General features: G+C 38.2%; 1 protein-coding gene across 1 annotated transcript; it reads right to left on the bottom strand.

The window, feature by feature from the left end:
- Nucleotides 1-3,251: 3,251 nt before the first annotated feature.
- On the bottom strand, nt 3,252-5,200 carry LOC113275292 (60S ribosomal protein L32-1-like). Its single transcript, XM_026524775.1, has 4 exons — nt 5,082-5,200; nt 4,424-4,521; nt 3,714-3,895; nt 3,252-3,592 (listed from the first exon to the last, which is right to left on the bottom strand). Exons 2-4 carry the CDS (start codon nt 4,511-4,513, stop codon nt 3,463-3,465), a joined length of 402 nt encoding a protein of 133 aa, XP_026380560.1. The 5' UTR covers nt 4,514-4,521; nt 5,082-5,200; the 3' UTR covers nt 3,252-3,462.
- Between the last annotated feature and the right edge of the window lie 18,273 nt (nt 5,201-23,473).

Below are 23,473 nucleotides of genomic sequence, written 5' to 3'. Positions count from 1 at the left end.
CCTTGAGGTGTTGAACAGTTTCAACCCCTTTTTTGTAGTACCTACTACTTCTTCTCATTAGTGAAGCTAATGTAATGTAGTGAAGCCAATGTAAAACGCTTATTTTTAAACATATGTAATTTTATTTAATTAAATACTGTAGCAGAATTAAAAATTACACATGTAGCAGAATTAAAACTACAAATAATCTCTCTAACGTCGCTCTTCTCTAGCTCCCCCATTGTTATATTCTGGAGGCAATAATTCAAAAAGTCCTGGGAATAAACCTGGGAAATCACCAAAAGCCAACATACTTTGTAAATTTCCATATGGGGATAAACCTAATAGACCTGGCTGAACAAAATTAGTCAAATTGGTAAGCACTTTGTGTACTCGGTCCTCCAATCATATAAGAGGTTTGTTGTTGCGGTGGTGTTGGTTGTTGCGGTGGTCCAGGTGTGTAGCATTCATTTGGGTTGTAGGGCGCATTTGGGTTGTAGGGCGAGTATGATGATCAAATGCGCGTAGGTTCAATCCGAAATACCTGAGGTTGAGATACAGGAGGAGTATTACGACGTACATGTGGTGAAGAACTCTGTCGTACTTGTGTTTCTCCCACTATTGTTTCTTCACTTTCGTGCCATGATCTGTTGCTCCTGGTGGAATCGGAAGACTGTGACCCCCGGACATCATCATTTATAGTTGGACTCGATCCAAACATTGTGTCTGTCTGCCTTTTCATAGTTGTACCAAGTACATAGCCTCTACTTGTCGGCTCTGCCAATGCAAATCGTTCAGTTGCCTCCGCAACTCTTTGTCACTGGCAGTGACATTGGAGTAAGGATAATCACGGTCCATACCTTGGGAAACAATAGGGATCGTGGTTGGCTCACCTTGTAAAGTAATACTTTGCAGCTCCCAACGAATTTCGGGCATATTTGACGAAGATGATGAAGAACTTGCACCCGTCCTGGGATAAGTCACAAAGCTTGGCTCTCTTGGAGGTGGTTGACTAGGAACGATATTTGGATCATGGGACATGTTTGATAATCCTGGGAAATCAAACCCATAGACGTGCATGTTCTTTGTCCCAATTACAGGCTTCGTAATCGAGTTGTACCAGTTGACATACTTCGCTTCACTGATATCCCTCCTTGTATTTAGTTCATACCTCTCCCAACTGGATACTCTCAGCCGATCAAAATCAGATGCAGAGGTTCGCATCTGTTGTGGCGGGTTAATTGCAATTGCAAATATACCTTGTATTTGGTACTGCACTCTTTCTCCCAGGTGCCAAACCCCTCGTTGTGATTCCGGACTGTAAAAAACAACTCTACGCAAAGAATAACCAAGAATACGTACCCCAACATCAGCACCATACTGAGGTAAATCAATGTATGGGTGAACAACTGCGTTGTTGTGGCTCCGAGTCATCTGATGAAACCTTTGAACAAAACTGGAACCAAAGACGTCGCTGCCAGTGTTCTTCTCTAAGTTGTCCTTCATATACATGTCCAACATTGGTAATCTAAGTGTCCAGTCTTTTAGGATTGGTTTACCAACACGGAAGTAGGTATACCACCAATACTGCAAATTCCTCCATAATTTTAGTATATTGACTAAATAATCTACATTTGTTCATAAATAATATTTAAATTTAGTAATAATAATAAATTTAAAAATAATAATTTTGATATTTTTACCTCTATGATGCTCCAGAAACCAATGAAGTTTTTTTCGCCCATGGACGAGTTATCCAGCACACAGTACAATTCTGCTAAAATTGCAGATTCCTAATATGGCGCTTTTTCGAGATCTTGTAATGCTTCAATCCAACCAACATGAGCAACAATAGTTGAGTTTGGAAAGAATGACTGACCCAATACCCATAAGATAAACAACCTTTCGAGTTCAGGATAGTCATCTACATGTTCTGGGTTTCTCGGTTTGGATAGGAAAATCTTCAAGGCCGCACATCTAATCCCACCTCCTTTCAAACCAGTATAATCTCGACGCATTTTTGTTTACATAAACGAGGGACAAAGCGTCTCCCATTTACTATTTGACATCCATTCGTTTTGGTTGAATGGTAGCGGGTCTCCCGTTCCACTTGGAATTCCAACAATGAAATACAAATCAAGGGGAGTAATTCCTATTACAAGTATAATATCACTATGATTAATTCTTTTTATTTGTTAATAATTATTTAAAAAATCTAATTTAAGTTAAGTTAAAAAAAAACTTACCAATTTTGAAATCCGGAAAATGGAATGTGTGCGTCGTCTTCCACCACCTTTCTACCACTGTTTTCGGAATTTTTTTGTTATTCTTTCTAGGCGTCATTCTATAAAGGGCACGTCAAGGATATCTGTCAACCCTCTCGCGGACTGCAGACGGTAGAAGAACATAAATAGCATTTAATTATGAAAATCCGCCTCTCATGGTATAATAATCCTCAGACCGTTCATGATGCCCCGACACATGACCTGGGACTAATAATGGACCGACAACTATATTTGGCGAAGCAAACTCTGCTTCTCGATTTTGAGTATAATCTATAATATTGGCCGCACTTCTCACTATGTTCATATTGTATAGAACTTTTGATTTTGAAGAATTTTAGAAGAAGGAAATGGAAGTGGTATGAGTGAAAATGAAATGAATAGAAGGAATTTATAGTGTGGAAATCCGACCGTTGGAAATATAGGCGTTGGACAGTCGACCGTTGGCGTCTTTGTGTCGAACTCCCGCGTAAGCACACTGAGCGCCCGCGTCTGGCCTGCAAACGCCAGAATCAGTCTTTCAGTCGCGCGCCTGTTTCTCTAACGCCCTGTGCTTTACCATAATGAAAAAGCCAGTTTGACCATCCACGTGGCTCAACAAATATTTGAGTTTGGCCATTGTCATAGGAATTGCCCCAAGTATATGGGTTTTCTATTGCATTTACCCACAAAAAATCTTGCGTGAGGAGAACCAATTTTGTTGTATGGAAATGCAAATTACCTTTTTTTTCCTCCGATGCAACTATTAAATTTTTTTTTTGTGAGTTAAGTTATTGAAATTGTGGATTTTAAGGTGGGATTGTGTTTACGTTGTTCCTGCTCTTCTTTCTGGCATAAGAGAAACGGGAACTTCTTCTCTCATCGGCGTCTGTTGCAGGATCACCTTATTTTTGTTTTGGTACAATAAATTTGGCACGACCAGTAGTTTGCTCAGCATGGATATAATTATAAACACAAAGCATGGAATGTTTAACTGACAAGATAAGCCAATTAACTGACAAGATAAGCCAATTTTGATAGAGTAGATATCATTAAGTCTTCTAAATCCAGATATCACAAAATAAAGTATGCCGAAGTTTTAAGAACTAAAATACTAAAGCAACAATACTATTCTTAAACTGAACAAAACTGGAGTTCAGCTATTCTTAAACAGGGCACTGAGAAGTAAACCAAGGTCACTATTAAACAGCTTTGATCACATTTACTCGTCTTCCTGGCTGCGCAACCTAGCTGTCTTGTTGGTAACACAGACATCCAACTGTGCTGCACGCTCAACAATATCCTTCCTCTTTCTTGTAGAAATGTTGTGTGCAATCTCAGCACAGTAAGTCCTGCACAAAAGCAGACAAATAAGAATCAATACAAATAGCATACAGAAAAACAAGAGACACAAGCACAGAGAGAGGAAAGTGAAAATGCTTCTTTACATGGAGAGAGACGAAAGAAGTTTACCTGTTGTGCATCATCAACAATTCAAGCTCCTTCACATTGTGCACAATAAATTTCTTGAAACCATTGGGTAGGTAGTGACGGGTCTTCTTGTCTGAACCGCGACCAATGTTGGGCATCAAAGTAACACCCTTGAACTTTCGCCTCACACGAGAATCAATACCCTTAGGACGTCTCCAGCTTTCCTGACAAAGTTACAAAAAACAATCAACACGGCAACATCTGACAATTGACAGATAAAGAAAAACAAGCTACTTCAACAAATTGGCCAGTTGCTTAAAAAAAAAACTCTATTTTTCATCAGTTAGCAGCACTGATGACTACATTCTAGTGCAGTTTCTAGTGAGTTTGTCCTGCCATTCTTAAAAAAATGTGCATAACTACATTCTTTATCATTTTAAGTTCACAGGACAAACTGCATATAAATTCTAGTGCAGCTTGTCCTGCCATTTTAATTGCCGATGGATGCATATAAGTATCCATCATCAATTAAAATATGGCAGGACAAACAGTTTGGGATGTTCCATGAGTCTTCCATTCCCATCTAAATCTTATAAAAGATGTGAAGTACTCCATGAAGAGTGAGCTGTGTGTAATTATAAAACTAAAAGACATGTTGTAGCAGAACAGATGGCTTAAATCTCCATAATTACATAGCTAACAAATAGAATAATGAAAGTTGTTGAAAAGAGGAGTAATGAACGAGAGAATACCCCGACACGGTGGTATCTGTCACTGTGTGGCCTCTTGAAAGCCTTGACCCGCTTCTTGATAATCTTCTTGGTAAGCAAAGGAACTGCCATGGCTCCTCCTACAAATCAACATTCACATTTGAGTTAAATGCTTATACCAAACAGCAAACAGCAAAACTACAGAAATGTTTCAATTAAGAATCTGTCATCAACTAAATACTACATGTCTAGCTAGACACCATTCAACAGAGTAACCACCATGATATTACATTACATATACACAGACACAAGAGAGAAAACTCAACCCTCAAAGTTGAAAAGAAAACTGATGAAACCCTAAAACACAATCTATTAGGGAAAACAAAATCCTTCAATATATACATGATTTTGCAGAGATTTTTAACCTAAAAACATTTTTACATATCTACACAGATACTACTATCTTATCAAAAATCATTTGGATGAATCAATCTTGAATAAAACACATTTTTAGAGCAAACCCAACAAGAAAATCGCATATTAAACTTCAAACAAGATTTAGGGTAACTACATATGAGCTGCCTTATAGTGAAATCAAGATCTAAAAAGCAAAAATCAGTAAAAAAAACAAACAAATCGAGAGATTATTGAATGTGATTAATTGAAAGACGGGGAGATTCGGCAAGAAAAAACGACTTACGAGTTAGATGTGTCTGCTTCCGCCGGTTCTGAGTGAAACTCTCTCTCTCTCTATCGCTTACCCTAAAACCTTTGAAGAAGATTAGGGTTTTCTATTGATTTATATGCTTCGTGTGGGAGGGGTATTTGTATTCTCTGTTTCGCGTTGCAGGATATTTATGATGGTTCACTTTTTTCTTTTAGGTTTGACTCAAGTTGGGTTGAGACTCTCGGCTTTGCAGCATTCTCATTACCCGGCCCATCGTCATTCATATGCCAAAAGAAGTGGAAAAGGTTTGGGTAGTAAAAATATTTGCTTTCTCAAGGAAAAATAACAGTGAAACAGATAAGTCCTATGGAAGAATTCCATCTTCCATTTTTTTTCCATGCCATCTCAACATTTGGAATTGTTCATACAAGCTCAATTCTTATAATGGAATCATATAACACTAATCCAAACATCGTTCCACGTTAAAAAGAATAATGTTTGATTTGGTCAATGATATTTGACTAAAATATTTCCATGACTGAGATTATGATAAGCATTTTAATGCTATATTTTATACCCTAATTATATTAGGTAGGATACAATATTTTAGTTGCTAATACTATTTTAGTGCTTTTTTAGAAAGGACAAGTGAATTCGATCATCCAGCGAATAAACAGCAAAATGTGAGACTTAATGGTGTTTGCGACGAAAATTGCAAAATGTGCTTGGCCTGGTATTTCCATATATCAGCAACCACAAGGATGAAATGTGGTTGGCCTGGTATTTCCATGTATCAGCAACCACAATGATCAATTATGTTGGCCTGGTATTTCTATATATCAGCAACACTTATTATGCTGGCCTGGTATTTCCATGTATCAGCAGCCGGGTTGGCCTGGTATTTCCATGTATCAGCAACCACAATTATGAAATGGGGTTGGCCTGGTATTTCTATATATCAACAACCATAATGATGAAATGAGGTTGGCCTGGTATTTCCATATATCAGCAATCACAATGGAAAAAATGACAAAATGTAGCTGGCCTGGTATCTCCATGTATATCAGCAGCATAAAATTGTTTCGTAGGCGAGGCACAAACGCGGCAAATGAATTGAAATCAAAGTGGGGTTGGCACATGCAAACTGAAAATGGGAGTATTTTATCTTTTTTACTTTATTACAAATATATTCCACAGGGAAAGATAATTTATTTGCCATGTGAAGAATCAATTGCGGAATATTTACACGTGAGATTATTTTGGAAATAAAGTAACTCTTTCTTCATTTGGGAGATTCTGGAAATAAGGAGAGATTATTATTTCATTGGAAGAATGAGGTGGCAATATTATTTGGGGAAAGATACTGATGACGACATCAACTTGCAAGCAAGATATTTTCATAGAATAATTTATTTTGATTCTTTGATTAATGAAATAAAAGAAAGAGAAGGTTATAAGAAGGGGTGTCGACTATTTGAGAGGAGAGCCCGGCCACAGGGCCGTAAGTAGAAAAGGGTTTTGAAGTTTTGTTTTCGATTCTTCATTTTTCATTAGCTAGAGTTTGATTTTAATATGTTTATGACTTTTGAGAAAGTCATGTCTAACTAGAGTCATGTTAGGGTTTAAGTATAAACCAATTTAATTGTGTAAACTCTACATTTATATGCTCAATAATGATTTGAATGACTAGTAGTTTTTCTTCATATGGCTTGGTATTTTATTGTTCATGTGATTTTCTTGATTATTTATGCTTATCAATTGATATGGCGTGCTTTGGTTAAGTTCTTTGACGTGATATGCTTTAGGATTGATAGGTAATGCTTTAGAATCACTACCCATGAAGCGAAGAAAATTAAAGCGGAGAAACAATATTTGAAAATGCATGGAATATATTTTTAGTGACTAGTAGAATTTGCATAATTAATTGGTGGAAACCGAAAATCCTAATAACCCGCTCTCATTTTGTTTACTGTTAGAATTATTATTTCATTTCGTTCCAAATTTCTGAAAATCGTTCAAACATCATCTTGTCGATTAGTTAGTTTTGATATTAATTAGTAGTAGTATTTCACACTCCTCGTGGGAACGACCCGTACTTGCGATTGTTCTGCTAGTTAGGCACTGTGCACTTGCAGTATTTTATTGTAGGTTTCCCAACCTACTAGATTACGAATAGCTTTTCTGCCTGACTTATATTATTCGCAATAATGTAATTCGCCTTTTACAATGCTATTTCGCACGGCGTTTAACGCTAGTCGGATTACCGTTTCTTTGGATTCCACGCACCATTCCGTGAAACTATGGAACATAGTTTGGAGAAAGTGTGGATGACACCAACTTGGAATACGTCAGACTCGACATTCCACATTTTAATAAGTGTGGAAATGATTTCACGATAAAAAGTGTTGATTTTCTTAGTATGGGTTGAAGAAATGGTTTCACCATAATAAGTGTTAATTTTCTTCGTCAACTTCTCCTAAACGAGAAGGAAAAGGAGATAAAAGAGATATTTTGTTCCAGTACCCTTATCTTAAAATGTATTTGGATATCAAAAGTAGAAGTCAATCCTTGAAGTTAGAAGTATAAATATATAATTTACTTCACAAAGACTTCATTTGTTCCTTCTAAAAATGGAAAAGTAATTTTTTAATAGTATCCAAACATGCTACAAAATTTCAAAAAAATTATGTAAAGTTAATAGTGATGTTTTTGCATGTGAGAAATCTAAATAATAACTTTAAACTAGGTAATAACTTGTGCTACCGAAATTAAGTTGTTATTCGAATATATTTGAATTTATTTTATAAGGTAGTTGGCAATACAGTATAAAATGTACAAAACAAAAAAAAATAAGGAATCAAATAACTCAATATAACCTGAAATTTGATGTCGAGTATATGACTAAAAAACTGCATTATTGCCAAGTCATTCATATTGCCAAGTCATCCATCTTGTGACCAGCATATAGTATGTGAACCAAAATTTGGGTCGCAGCTTAAAATTTGACACCTGGCTAAATACAACTTCATGTGATCTACAATCTGCCGTGTGGCTCAAAATTTAAAACATGATTTGGAAGTTATGTTGTAACTCAATGTTTGTCACATGACCTAAAATCTACCATATGACTTAATCTTCGTCACCACTTAAAGTGACCTGCAGTTTGACCCTACCTAAAATCTTTGTATATAACACTCACAGATTTACCACGTGCAAAAAACTGCAGTTTGATCCAAAATTTACGTCATGATCCCATATTGGCACTCTTTCCTATAATGAGGATTTTTTTAGCTACATGAACTCGTTGGGAAGGGCTGATCCTAGTCGTTGCTCTAACACTTTAGGGGGGGAAAGCTGTGTAAACTCATTTGAGATGCTTTTGCATCTCATTTAATATAAGAACTGGATAATAACTTAAAATTGGGTAATAACGGGTACTACTTGCGCATCTAGTTTCCTTAGTTGATACTTGCTTGACTCCCCTAAATTATCTTGTAACCAAACTAATAGAAATTGCTTGAAATTTATTTGGTATTAGCAGCATTTACATAATGTATGAAACAAAAGTTCTTAGAAATCAAAAGAGACATTATGACCTGGTATCTGCGTTTGAGTTCATGACTCAAAAACTGCACTACGACCTAATACTGAACTACGATTTGGATCGTGCCTCTAAGATTGATATTTTAATCTGACTAAAAAATTACATTATTTAGAATTTGTCTCTCACTCAACATTTTGATCTTAGTTATAATTATAAGCCTTATATTTGTCATGTCCTAAAATCTAACATGTGAACCAAACTTACTTTCTTATAGTAACCCAAAATTTAACTGACCCACGCTTGACATGTGCCAAAATATTGCACTGTGATCCAAAATTTGTCGGGAACCAAATATCATAAATCAAATCAGTTATTTGATGAGTGCCAAATATTGTATATATTTATCCCTTTTTGTTGGCATTTAACTCATCTTTTGTGCAGTAATTCTACATTTTATCCCATATTCTGTATTTTCATTGTTTTCAAGAATAAATATTTTTCTTTCTTAATTTTGCATTTTTAGGTATCAAATAAAGTCTGGATGATTTGCGGAGCAGAAAAGTAGTGAAAAGCCGGGAAGAATTACGCAAGGAAGCCGCAAAGAATGGAGCGCAAGTCCAAAAAGCTAGGAATGGGCTCAAGAAGGAAGAATTGTTCTTAAAGAAGATATGGGCTTGGCATACCCAAGGCCCAAAACCCTCACCCAAACCCATTTCCAATATCCAAACCCGCCTCCATCTTCAGCCGTCGGATTGGATCCATCTCATCATCCAATGGTCGCTTCATCGTTGTTCATCGAAATCGGAAGCTCCTGTCTAACACTACAGCACCTAACTCCATCTGGCACCGTTAGTTTCGTTGTATATCTGCATCCAACGGTCGCTGCCAGCCTCTTCACTTTTAGCCGTTAGATCGATCCATCATCTCCACATCCCACGGCTCATCCTCGCTGTTCATCCAATTTGCTACAACCGCCCAACACCCGAGCACCCGATACCTATACCCATACCAAACATCCCCTTCCCCTTCTTCCATCGACATCTCCTCCTCCATACCCTGTGCAGAACCTTCACCACCTTCTCCACCTTCTCTGCCATCGCCACCACCTACTCCATAGCCACCTAAACACCACCACCAACTCCACTATAATCACTCCCCCCATCTTCTAGCCATCTATCCTACCAATTTCTTTTCTTTTCTTTCTCAGAACCCTAGGAAAGAAATTGGTACAATAGCTCGAGCTAGAAAGAGAAATTGAAGGCATGGGAAGGAGCAGAGAAGGGAGAAGAAGCATGGGTTGAAGACGGACTCGTCTTATCACGTTTGGTAAGTTCGAAAATCAAAACCCTAGTCTACTGTCAATTTGGGGGAATTTATTAAAAAAACCCTAATTTTCTGTTAGGGAGAGCATCAGAAGATATGGGTCTGATTTGTACTGTCAAATTAGGTAGAAACAATTTACCTAATTTCTGTTTGATTTTAGGATTTTTTTTGGGAAGAACCCTAATTTTGTAATTTGGGGGAAAACCCAAATTGGGTCTGTGGGTATAAATAGAAGGGACTGGTGTGATGTAAAGGCTTATGCTGGAATAGCCAGTGTCCAGAACTTTGATGTTCTGTATATGTTGTTTTCTTGGTATTCACTGTGTAATGTTCATGTTCTGTTTATGTTCAATTCTTGAATTCATGTTTCAATTATCTTGTATGATGTATGTTACTGTTAGCATGTTAGTCATGAGCTAAGTCTCACTAGCTGAGGCTCAGATGAAGCTTTAGTGGACTGTTAGGTAGTGGAATGTTAGGTTAGAAGCCTTAGGCCTGTTTTGCTTGAGTAATGGGAAGAAGTTGGTGCTCTGATATGCCTGTGATTGACTGTGCTTTCAAAAGACAGTCAATGCTAGGGGCAAATCAGTGAGCAAGCTGATTCTCTTCCCATTCTAGTTGGATGCTTAAGTTTTTAAACTTAGAATTGCATTGTTTAGCTAGGACACAAGGTGGATTCTAAGCCTTAGCTTAGCCACAGCTGCAATCTCCTCCCTGCCCTTGGCTAACATCCTTGGTTTATTTGGCTTTGTTTCCTGTTAACTGCCTTTGTGCCTCATTGCCACTGATTTTTGCTTCTTTCCCATGATCATTGTTAGTTTATTTCACTGCCATTGTTAATCCTTTAGTTATTGTTCCCTATTCTTCCCTGTTCCTCATCTCTGTCTGTGTTCTCTTTTATTCTCTTTCTTTTGCTATCTTTTGCTCTTCTAGTTTCTCTGTTTTGCTCCCCATTAGTCCATTGAAGCTCATTGTGGCCTAAGTGCATTGATCATTAAGAGCCCAGCTCACAGTTCACTTTCCAAGCTAAGGCCTGTCACTGTCAAGCCCAGATCCTCATACAAGCCAACTGAGCCCAAAGCTCACTTCAACACTGAGCCCAAGTTCAGTTCATTGAAACCAAAGGCTAAAAGCCCAGGTTCATAGCTAAAAAGCCTAGCTCCAGCTAAGGCCCAAATCATACCAAAAGCCCAGGTTTAATCCCAAGCTCAGTTCACTACACCGAGCCCAAGCCTAAGTTTAAGGCCAAAGCCTAGTTCACAGTTCATTCCAAAATCATTCAAAGGCCCAAGGCCTAAAGCACTTCATCATTACAACAAACCCATTAAGCCCAATTTACTCAAAGGGTATTCAAAGCCCAACAGTTCCAAAGGGTATTCATAACCCATTGGTACCACAACCCTTTGATACCTAAAGCCCAATAGCCAACTAGAACCCAAATAGCTAGAAACTCCAAACACTCCCAGTCTCTGTGGATCGACCCGTACTTGCACGAGCTACAACTGACGACCGTGCACTTGCGGAATTACTGTAGGCCCGTTTCATTTCGCTTCAATTTTATACACTTTCCCGGGCCCACCATTATTATGGACTAAAGTCTGCCTTCAAAGCCATGGCACAAAAACTACCCATGACCCAAAAACTCACCATTTTGACCCGATATGTAATATATGTTAGAGCATCACTCGGTCAAACTCACAAGTTTTGGTATGTCAAGCTTGGAAAGGAGGGTACCAAGTACACCACCAACTTTTTCGTTTGGAAACCTGTTTAGACAAACTTATTACAATCAATAATATAGATCAACATATGAGATCCTTAAAAGGGAGACAGTACCTGGTACACTAACAACTTTTTCATTCGGAAACCTGTATGGACAAACATGTCACAATCAATAGTATGTATCAACATATGAGATCATGTACCTGGTACGTAAACAAGTTTATACTTGGACGATCTCATAGATCAATGTCCAAGAGTCGATCAAGTATATACCTGATACATATGAGATTATGTACCTGATACGTAAACAATCAAATTACCGATCTTTGATGATTTGAAAGTGTAAAGAAAAAAGACAGGTGAGTCTGTGATTAAATGAGTTAATCAGCATCTCTTATTATTTGTTGTCTTGATACCTCCTGAGAGATCAAAACAGATGTTAAATCTCACCGCCTTAATATCCAAATGAATGGTGCTGCTCGTAGAGTTGGTGATAGATGTTGATGTGGTGTTGCAGCTGAATTTGAAAAGGAGCTAAAATCTCCTATTTTAAGAACTTTCTCAAACACTTTAGGTGCAACGTAATGTGTTCCTCTCTTATGTAGCTTGAACATCTTCCATACCTTAATTTTTCCCCGAAACAAACCCACTTTCCTAATCTATCTTTCATACCTTACATTCATTAATCATCATCATTCATCCATTATTTCAACGACAACAACTCTACTATAATGGCAATGATAGACGCATTTATGTGTCTAATATAGCCCAATTGTATATAGTGTTAGTATCCATTTTTGTACTTATTATGGTGTTTTATTTATTTGTAGGTGTTTTTGGAAAAATAAGGTTTTGCGGCGAAAGTGGCTAAAAATGTGGCGTTTGGACCTCTGTAGACAGTGTGACGGAAGCGCCCCAGAAACGTACCGGAAATCCCCCAGAAATACCCCGGAGGAACCCCGAAAAAGTGTTGAAAACATCCCGGAGAAAGCGATTTTAGCACCCGCGTTTTGGATAAGGGCCACCCAGGGGACCCAAGTCAGATGCTAAAGGCACCCCCACTCTGGATAGGGGCGCCCCCTTTCTTCTTCACATTTCAAACTTAGAATTTTGGCGGAAAAAAAATGAAGTTTCACTGGCAGATTTAGAGTTCGATTCTTTGGGAATTTTAAGGAGATTAAAACGCTGGAAACCATTGGGCTGGATTTCTCATGACTAAACAGGCCTAGTACAATCTATTGGACGCAAACAATTGGGCCGGAATGCCGGAAAAATTGAATCGAAGTTCAACAGGACACGTGCGCTGCTGATTGAGTTCAAAGATTTTGTGAGGAATTTTTGGGATATTTTCACGCTAACTATACTTGCACTTGGTCTTCTTCAAGTCATTGGAGAGTTTTGTGGCAAGGGAATAACTTAGTAGACGCGTAAAAAGAAGAAAGAGAGGAAATATACGTAACTTGCTGTGGAGAGAAAAGGAGAATTTTGGGGAAGATTTAGTGGACCTGTTTAAGTATATATAGATTGTTTCGAGTCATATAGGGGTTATCAAGAGTTTGGGGAAGGTTTGGGACGCAGAGGAGCGAAGAAGAAGGATTAACAACAATTCCCACCTGCTGCTGCTGCTGCCATTAGAGGACCTTGAAGAACACGAAGAACAGACTGCACAGAGCAGTCTTATTTTCCGCAGCGTCAACAGCAGCAGCGAGTGTCGTTGTTTTACTGCAGTTCCCTGGTATCGTTTCTTTCTGGACGTATTTTGTGGGTCACAAAACCACTGTTTTATAACTTTTGACTCTTTTGATCACACTTTGATCTTTGAATTAATATTTTGAGTGTATGATTAATATGAATAGCTAAACCCCAATACTGGGATGATGGAAGAAACCATTCTTTATTCATGAGTAATTTTTATTTAATTCTTTTATGACTATTTGCACTATTATGAATGGAATTATGATTTTTATTGATTATTTGTGATTTTGTCTGATGATGTATGCTTAATCCATGAGATTCTTGATGCATCATGCTTATGATTTACATATAATACTTTACAAAATCTATTTTTGGCAAAGTAAGAATCGATATTTGTTATCAATATAAGCTTTAATTGTCTAGAATTAATAATTGAATCGCATGAGTATAATAATTGGTGACATCCTGAGTCCTAGTATCTCTTGATCCTGTGACAAATGTTTGTATATATTTTATGTTTTTAATCTTTACAAGTCCGAGCAACGAACTCTTATTTACCGCAATCGAAATACTATAACAAAATAAAGCCGCCGACGCGGACTTGTTTTTAGGTGTTTTTTTTTTACTATTATTTGTTCCTTTTTACGTTTCTTTTTGTGTCTTTGATTTACAGGTTCGAAGTGGAATACTAAGGACTTGGGAACAAAAAGCTTAAAGCTAAAAGCTTAAAGCTAAAAGAGAAGAAAAAAAAGACATAATTTTTTTTTTAGGATTTAATTTTTATTATTATTATTTTTTTGTATATAGCTTTTATTTATTTATTTTTTAGAATTTGTAATAGGATTTATTTTTCATAATTTTTGGACTTTTTATTTGGACTTTATTCTGGACATCTGGACATTTTTTTTATTTTTATTTGTTTAACCTTACGGAAGGGTCTTATTATTAATAAAAAAAAATTAAATATAAATTGTTTGCAGGAAAGGACGACGATTACTATATCGTCTCGGCCCCTCGGGTTCGTACATGACATAGGAGTCGTGGCCCGAGTCGACTTCAACGGTTCATCCCCCGTCTGGTACGGGAGGTAAGTCCATCGAAACACTCGCGAATCTCCTGTAAGCGAGTTATTGTATTCCTTAAGGTGATTCATTGATTGAGGACGAATTTGGACTATTTTTAAATTCCTAGTAAAGGGAAAGGCTTGGCCAATACAAGATAAGGGTTCGGATTTCATCACCGCTCCCTTCTTGCCCGCCTTAGGAAAACGAAACTTAACGCGAACCCAAGCTTTAAAATTTGGAATAAAACGAGACCGATAAGGTAACGAGCTTAATAGGAAAATCGTTCGAAAAATATTGGTTGCTCTTTAAGCACACTTCAAAGTTCATGATGGTTTCTGGGAGTTGAATGCGTGACTGCACCGCCTTCTAATGCGGTGAGGCCTTGGGTATCAAAGCTCTACTAAGCTTCCCTCGCCTCGATTCAACTTACATTAGCTCGGATTGATTCCAGAGGGGTGTGCTCAAATTGTAACGAATTCCTTTTCGAAGGAATAGAAGCTGGTCTAGAAAACAATCTAAGTGGATCCATCATGCTTTTTGTTTGCTAGATTCTATAGGTTTGATTTGGTCGAGTGATGAGTGCCAAATATTATATATATTTATCCCTTTTTGTTGGCATTTAACTCATCTTTTGTGCACTAACGCTCCATTTTATCCCATATTCTGTGTTTTCGTTGTTTTCAAGAATAAATACTTTTATTAATTAATTTTGCATTTTTAGGTACCAAATAAAGCCTGGTTAACTCACGGAGCAAAAAGAGCAAAGAAACGGCAAAGGCTCCCCGCAGAAAGGCATCGAAGAATGATGTTCGCAAGAGCCGGATCAACTAGAGGTGGGCTTGAAGAGGAAGAAATTACTCTTAAGAGAAGAAGTGGGCTAAGAAAAATTAAGGCCCAAGCTCAAATTCTAAACCTAAGTCCAAGACCAAGCCCAAAAGCCCGCCTCAGCTCTCATCCGTCCGATCTGATCCATCATCTACGCATCCTACGGTTTCGTATTCGTTGGACATCAAACTTGCTGCTCTCGACACATACTACAGCACCTAACTCCATCTGGATCCATCAGTTTTGTTGTGCTACACAATCCAACGGTCAGTCAGAGCACGTTCTATCGTAGTCGTTCGATTCAGCCCAGTTGTGACGAACCATCATCATCCACTCGCTGCGCATCAACTTCAGATGATTCCGCTCAACACCGTATCATCAAATATCCCATCACCTACACCAGTCGAGCCAAACATTCGTTTTCACCCAAAAACCCTTCTTCCCCCGACAGTTGCAGACCCCTGCAATTTCTCCTTCTCGAACTCCTGTACCACTTCACCATCTCGAGCCTCTCCAACCACACAACCCCTCTACCCTTCCCCCATAAACATCACTCATCACTCTACTTCTCTCACCTCTATCTCATTCACCCTATGAGATAAATCTAAGAGAACTAGGGTTTGAGTACGAGTAGCAGATGGCTTTCATACACGATGGAGACGAGTGGCAGAGCAATTGGGAGCATGGGTTGTCGACAAAAGGCAGAGGGGACAACGAAATCAGTGAGTAATTTTGGGAATTTGAGAAAACCCTAATTTCAATTTAGGGTTTCGAAAAATTAGGGTTTGTTGTAAACTATAAATATGGATGTTGTTGCCACTGTTAAAACTTGTTCTTGGACTAGCCAAGTTTCCACCCAATTTGGGTTAGCTTAATTTCAATTGTTACTGTTATTATCTTGCTCCTGTTACATTGCACTGTTAACCATTTGCATATGTTTTTATTGTGCTGTGTATGATGTTGTTGTGTGTATCTGTTTGATGTTTGTTAGTTTAATGTTCTAAATTCACCACTAGGGTGAAGATGAAACCTTAATGCCACTGTGTAGGAGACTACAATTCTGGCCTCTCATCACATTGCTCTCACATTGTATGTCATGCATATAGTGTAGTTAGGATCCCCCTGTGACTGAAAGTGCAGCAACCCATGTGAATTGCTTATGGTCCAAACCTCAGACTAGTTATGCTTTAATCAGATAACTAGTACCTTGGGAGGACATTTTGGTTGCAATTGGAATATCCAACTTAGTCTAGGTTAAGAGGTGGAATCAATGCCCTAGTTTGCCATCCATCTTCAACTGTTAGTATTGTTTTCTTTCATTTGTTTGGTTTTCCTGCATTTTCTGTTTTGCATTTTCATTGTTTGTTTCCCCTGCTGCTATTTCTCTTCCTGTTAATTGCTCCCTTTTCTTTTTCTCTTGGCCTTGCTGCTGTTACTTGTTATTCTTGCTGCCTCATCCTTGTGCTGCTGCTGCAGTACTGCTTTTTCTCTTGGCCTTGCAGACTGCTGCTGCTACTTGCACTGCTTGTGCAGCTGCTGTGCAGACCTGCAGTACTGTCTGCTGCTTCTCCTGCTGCTTGTGCTGCTACTTCTTTTCTTGTAGTGCACTTGCCTTGCTGTGCACTTTCATCTGCTGCACTGTTGCTGCCTTATTTGATATTTCTCCTGCCAAGGCTGCTGCCAAAGCTGCAGTTCCTGCATCAAACCACTACTACTGCTGCTGCCTGCCAAGCCAAGTCCACAGTTCAGCCCAAGTCCAAAGTTCAACTGAACCCAAATTCAATCTAGTGAAGCCCAAAGGCCTAGCTAAACCAAGCCAACTGAACCCAAAGGCCCAGATTCTTGACTGAAACAAAAGCCCAAGGTTTAGTTCACTAAGGCCCATTTCACTAAGGCTCAAAGCCCAGTTTAGGTTAAGGTTAAGACCCAATCCAATTCCACTGTGGGCTTAATCAAAAGCTTAAGTTTAAGTCCTAAGCCCATTTGCACTTCAAAGAACATACTGAGCCCAAGCTCAGTTCCTTTTATTGAGAACAAACCCAATAGTACATTAAGCCCAACACTTCCAAAGGGTTTCTAAGCCCAAAGCAAATCTAGGAACCCATTTAGCTAAAACACTTCCGAAACACACCCGATCTCTGTGGATCGACCCGTACTTGCACGAGCTACAACTGACGACCGTGCACTTGCGGTATTACTGTAGGCCCGCGTTTTCATATCGCATCATTTTTATACACGTTTCCGGGCCCACCAAGTTTTTGGCGCCGCTGCCGGGGATTGGTGCTGTGTTTTATCTGTGTTTTTCTTAGCTATTTTTGCATTTCACTGCATAGCATTTGCATCTGCATCTGCTTCACTTCATTTGCTATTGGACCTGCCGTTCTGAACCTGTTTTTTCCTCTGCTGGGACGCCACCAAGGAAAAGAACCAAAACCCAACTGGGTTTTTGCAACAATATCAGAGCAGCTGGGCTGTGCTAAAAAGGTAAGCCTAAACCCATTCCATTGAGAGAACCCAACCTGTGGGCTTCCAATTTTTTATTGTGGGCTTGTAATAATTAACCCAATTTTTTTGGGCTTTTTATTTTTCTATTTTGGGTTTGTAATAATTTATTTGTGGGCTTGTTGTTTAATTTGTGGGCTTATATTTATTTTGTGTGGGCTTGTTTAAATTTTTCCATTGGACTTGTATTTTGGACTCTGGGTTTAAACCCAGCTGAGCTTGTAACCGATCACGCTAGTTGAACTCGTTAGTGGGCCGAGTACCCAAATTCTAGGCCGAGATTTTGGACTCAGTTCCACCAAAAGTTTTCAACCAAGCGGAGCCAAAGCAGATACAAAACAAACAGTGGGCTTGCTCCCATTCAACAAACCAAATTTTATTTTCTTAAAAAAAAAAAAAAAAAAAAAAAAAAAAAAAAAAAAAAAAAACACCAAAATTTTGCTCCTAATTTCAAAAACCAAAACTTTTCTCCCCTTCAAAAAACCAAATTTTACTTGCTCCCATTTTAACAACCAAATTTTTTCTAAAATATCCCATTAAAACCAAACTTGCCAAAAAAATGTCTCCCACCAAAACCAAATTTTTCCCAAAAATCCAAACCCTTTAAAAACCAAATTTTGGGCTTTGTAACATAGTTACTTAGCTTTTGAGCCCAATCATGTATAGATCTTTTTCTACAGTTGGGGAATACAACAAATCCCTTAGAGAACTTGCGTGTGGACAAACTTCACGTTATGAACCTTCCACAGACCATGATGTCAATAGTCATAGGAATTATTATGGACATTTTCAAAGTCCCGAGCCGCAATACATGAACCCTAATGACTATTCACACATGCATCATTCGCCACAACGTGAAAATGAACACTTTGCTAGTGCCTCACTCACCAATCATCACTTATGGATCAATAGAAGCTCGAATCACAGCTTTAGAAATGCAATCACATGAGGAATCTGTCACATCTAATTTTCTTAGGCAACCTGAAATCTATGCATGTCCCGCATGTGGTAGTTTAGACCACCCTGTTGAGCATTGTCATATTTTGCATAATTTTAGGCAATCTAGAGAAAATCCAAGGTATGAAATGCCCATAAATTGTGAGAATGGTAGTCATTGGGACCATAATCAATCCTTTGAGGGTTGCGATCAATATTTGTAAACCCTAATGACCATGCATACATGTACCATTCACCACAATTTGAACATGAAGAATTTTGTACTCCCATGAATTTAGACTCCACCACAGAAGCTTTCAGACTAGTGAGCAAAACTTCGATAGATCTACATCACGAATTCAGGCATATTTAGATCAGATTTTGCTTCACCTACAAAAGGAGGAAATTCATGAGGAAATGTATGTTGTCCCTAATGAAGTGTCTAGTCCCATTCATATAAATAATGTTGAATATGAACCTAATTTAGAGGAACATGAATCGACTAACGACACCACCACTTTTAATGAGGACCAATATGCATGCTACCATGATGATGATTATGATGATTATGATGATGTGTTAGAAGAACATGAAAATATTGTGGAACCTGTTGGTTCAATAACATATGGCTTCTCGCCCTCGACCTTCATGAATGTTGTTTTTTCTAATACTCATTGTAATTCATATGATTTTGATATTGACATGGGATTCGTACAATTATTCTGTGAAGATGAGCATGACATAGGAATAGTTGAATCTTCTGTAGACACTAATATGCATGAAAATATATTTGATGTGTCTGATTCTCTACCTAGGTCACATTGTGATATTTCTCCTGATTTGCCGATGCATGAGAATGAATCTGTTGATGATGTTGATGATTCTAAGTGTGAACTTGCCAATGTGAGTGATGATTGTGAGCATGATGTGACATGTGTAGATGAGTTAGAAGATTTTGATTTGATTGATAATGATATGCCTATTCTTCTACCTAAGTCACAATCTGATGGCCTTCCACCCAACCTAGATTTGGTTTGTGCCAATATTGTAAAACCAATTTTTCTGAATTCCTAACCTAGGTTTGGAACTGTGTGCTTCCCAAGTCCTCTTGGACTATTTTGCTTCTAATATAATACTTTGAGGAACCACAGTTGGAATTAGCATGTTTGCCCGTCCCTAGCACAGTTCATTTGAGCTAGACCTTGCATGATGAACCCCCAAAACTGCGCGATTTTGTTTTCAAAATTATATCTTCTGTAAAATCCAGGTTTGGGGGTAGCTCATTTTGTTTCACAGTTTCACTTGCGTTTCTTTCCTGTTATTATTGTGTGAAGCTGTTGAAATGTCTACACTTCGTCTTTTGGGTTGATCCTCAACTCTTTAGATTGTTAGTGTATGGTGAATTTTTTGTATATAATCCAGTAGATAAAATTTTAAAAACCCTTTTGTTCCTTTTGTATATATTTTCTAATCCAATATGATCTCGGCTGAAATATGTTGGATTTTTGCCTTGAATAACGGAGTTTTAATTCTGCTTTCGCCGAAATCGGGTATTCTCTCTCCTTTTACTCTACTCAGCATGTCCCTTTCCATATGTTGCATTTTAATTCTTTCCATATTTTGAAACATTGAGGACAATGTTTAGTTTAGGTTTGGGGGTATAGAGTAGATACCATGATAATTTGCTAATTGAAAACAAAACTCCTTCTTTTTGAAAAAATTGAAAAATTCAAAAAAAATTAAAAAATTAGAAAAATCATATAAAAAATGGAGCTCATTTACCTTGAAATGTTGACTCTTGTGCAAATATGTATTTTTATTAGGAGTCTTAGTCTAGATATTTAGGCACCCTGATTCTAGCACAATTCACATAGTGATAAGAAATTTGCACGCGCACGATCTACCAATACATGTATGGCCTCGATCTTCAAGGTGTTGGATAGGAAGTTACGATTGCCAATCACTTTAGAATACTGAACGAAACTTGACTAGCTTGTTCTTTGGTTGGTTGGGATAGAAGGTGGAGGTTACATTAAGAAAGACAACCATCGAATTTAACTGGGTGCATCAAAAAGGGCTACCTCTTGCAAAGTGTCATGTAATTTTTGTTTCCTTTTGTATATATCAAAAGTGTTTCCAGTTCAAAAAAAAAAAAAAAAAAAAAAAAAAAAAAAAAAAAAAAAAAAAAAAAAAAAAAAAACGATGTATATATTCAGAAAAAATATCAAAAAAAAAAAAAAAAAAAAAAAAAAAAAAAAAAAAAAAAAATCAAGTATTTATCAATTCCATCATCTCTTGTTCCAAAAATAAAAGAGATTTGTCAATGTAAATAAGAGTCATGTAAATAGTCATTTTGTTGTTTCTGTAATAAGCAAGGAGGGTGTATGCCATTGATGTACAACGCGAGTAATTGTGAAATACCTCCAACTCATTCACAATTCTCGTAAAGTCCGGACAGCTAGCTAGATTTCGACCTCAGTTCTTAGCCTGAGAAACTATCTCTTGGTGATTAGTAGTCATGACTTCAGATCTTTCTTTACACATGTGTAGATACACTTTACACTCTTATCACATGTCCTTATTTGTTATCAGTGCTAGGATTGTGCCTTGATAGCTAGATTGACATCTCCATTTTGCTGTGAGCTTAAACTGTTTTGCACATGTCACATTTGACGGAATATGAGCTTATATTTTGTCCTTAGGTTTTGTAGGCACACCTCTGGTAAACCTTCACGAGACTTCAACTCGTCCACTAGGGACACTTAGTGGTTTAAAAGGCTTAGTGCATACGCTAAATGCATTCGAGAGACCAGCGACAGTGGTATAGTTAGGATTTCCTTAGTTTTGTTTTACTTGAGGACAAGTAAAATTCAGGTTTGGGGGTATTTGATGAGTGCCAAATATTATATATTTATCCCTTTTTGTTGGCATTTAACTCATCTTTTGTGCACTAACGCTCCATTTTATCCCATATTCTGTGTTTTCGTTGTTTTCAAGAATAATTACTTTTATTAATTAATTTTGCATTTTTAGGTACCAAATAAAGCCTGGTTAACTCACGGAGCAAAAAGAGCAAAGAAACGGCAAAGGCTCCCCGCAGAAAGGCATCGAAGAATGATGTTCGCAAGAGCCGGATCAACTAGAGGTGGGCTTGAAGAGGAAGAAATTACTCTTAAGAGAAGAAGTGGGCTAAGAAAAATTAAGGCCCAAGCTCAAATTCTAAACCTAAGTCCAAGACCAAGCCCAAAAGCCCGCCTCAGCTCTCATCCGTCCGATCTGATCCATCATCTACGCATCCTACGGTTTCGTATTCGTTGGACATCAAACTTGCTGCTCTCGACACATACTACAGCACCTAACTCCATCTGGATCCATCAGTTTTGTTGTGCTACACAATCCAACGGTCAGTCAGAGCACGTTCTATCGTAGTCGTTCGATTCAGCCCAGTTGTGACGAACCATCATCATCCACTCGCTGCGCATCAACTTCAGATGATTCCGCTCAACACCGTATCATCAAATATCCCATCACCTACACCAGTCGAGCCAAACATTCGTTTTCACCCAAAAACCCTTCTTCCCCCGACAGTTGCAGACCCCTGCAATTTCTCCTTCTCGAACTCCTGTACCACTTCACCATCTCGAGCCTCTCCAACCACACAACCCCTCTACCCTTCCCCCATAAACATCACTCATCACTCTACTTCTCTCACCTCTATCTCATTCACCCTATGAGATAAATCTAAGAGAACTAGGGTTTGAGTACGAGTAGCAGATGGCTTTCATACACGATGGAGACGAGTGGCAGAGCAATTGGGAGCATGGGTTGTCGACAAAAGGCAGAGGGGACAACGAAATCAGTGAGTAATTTTGGGAATTTGAGAAAACCCTAATTTCAATTTAGGGTTTCGAAAAATTAGGTTTTTGTAAACTATAAAGGGAAGTGTTGATGTTAAAACTTGTTCTTGGACTAGCCAAGTTTCCACCCAATTTGGGTTAGCTTAATTTCAATTGTTACTGTTATTATCTTGCTCCTGTTACATTGCACTGTTAACCATTTGCATATGTTTTTATTGTGCTGTGTATGATGTTGTTGTGTGTATCTGTTTGATGTTTGTTAGTTTAATGTTCTAAATTCACCACTAGGGTGAAGATGAAACCTTAATGCCACTGTGTAGGAGACTACAATTCTGGCCTCTCATCACATTGCTCTCACATTGTATGTCATGCATATAGTGTAGTTAGGATCCCCCTGTGACTGAAAGTGCAGCAACCCATGTGAATTGCTTATGGTCCAAACCTCAGACTAGTTATGCTTTAATCAGATAACTAGTACCTTGGGAGGACATTTTGGTTGCAATTGGAATATCCAACTTAGTCTAGGTTAAGAGGTGGAATCAATGCCCTAGTTTGCCATCCATCTTCAACTGTTAGTATTGTTTTCTTTCATTTGTTTGGTTTTCCTGCATTTTCTGTTTTGCATTTTCATTGTTTGTTTCCCCTGCTGCTATTTCTCTTCCTGTTAATTGCTCCCTTTTCTTTTTCTCTTGGCCTTGTGCTGCTGTTACTTGTTATTCTTGCTGCCTCATCCTTGTGCTGCTGCTGCAGTACTGCTTTTTCTCTTGGCCTTGCAGACTGCTGCTGCTACTTGCACTGCTTGTGCAGCTGCTGTTCAGACCTGCAGTACTGTCTGCTGCTTCTCCTGCTGCTTGTGCTGCTACTTCTTTTCTTGTAGTGCACTTGCCTTGCTGTGCACTTTCATCTGCTGCACTGTTGCTGCCTTATTTGATATTTCTCCTGCCAAGGCTGCTGCCA

The sequence above is a fragment of the Papaver somniferum genome, chromosome 4 (assembly GCF_003573695.1).
Source record: "Papaver somniferum cultivar HN1 chromosome 4, ASM357369v1, whole genome shotgun sequence".
In the NCBI taxonomy this organism is placed as follows: Eukaryota; Viridiplantae; Streptophyta; class Magnoliopsida; order Ranunculales; family Papaveraceae; genus Papaver; species Papaver somniferum.
Note: the sequence above shows the minus strand (reverse complement) of the source record. Positions and strands in the feature narration are given on the sequence as shown.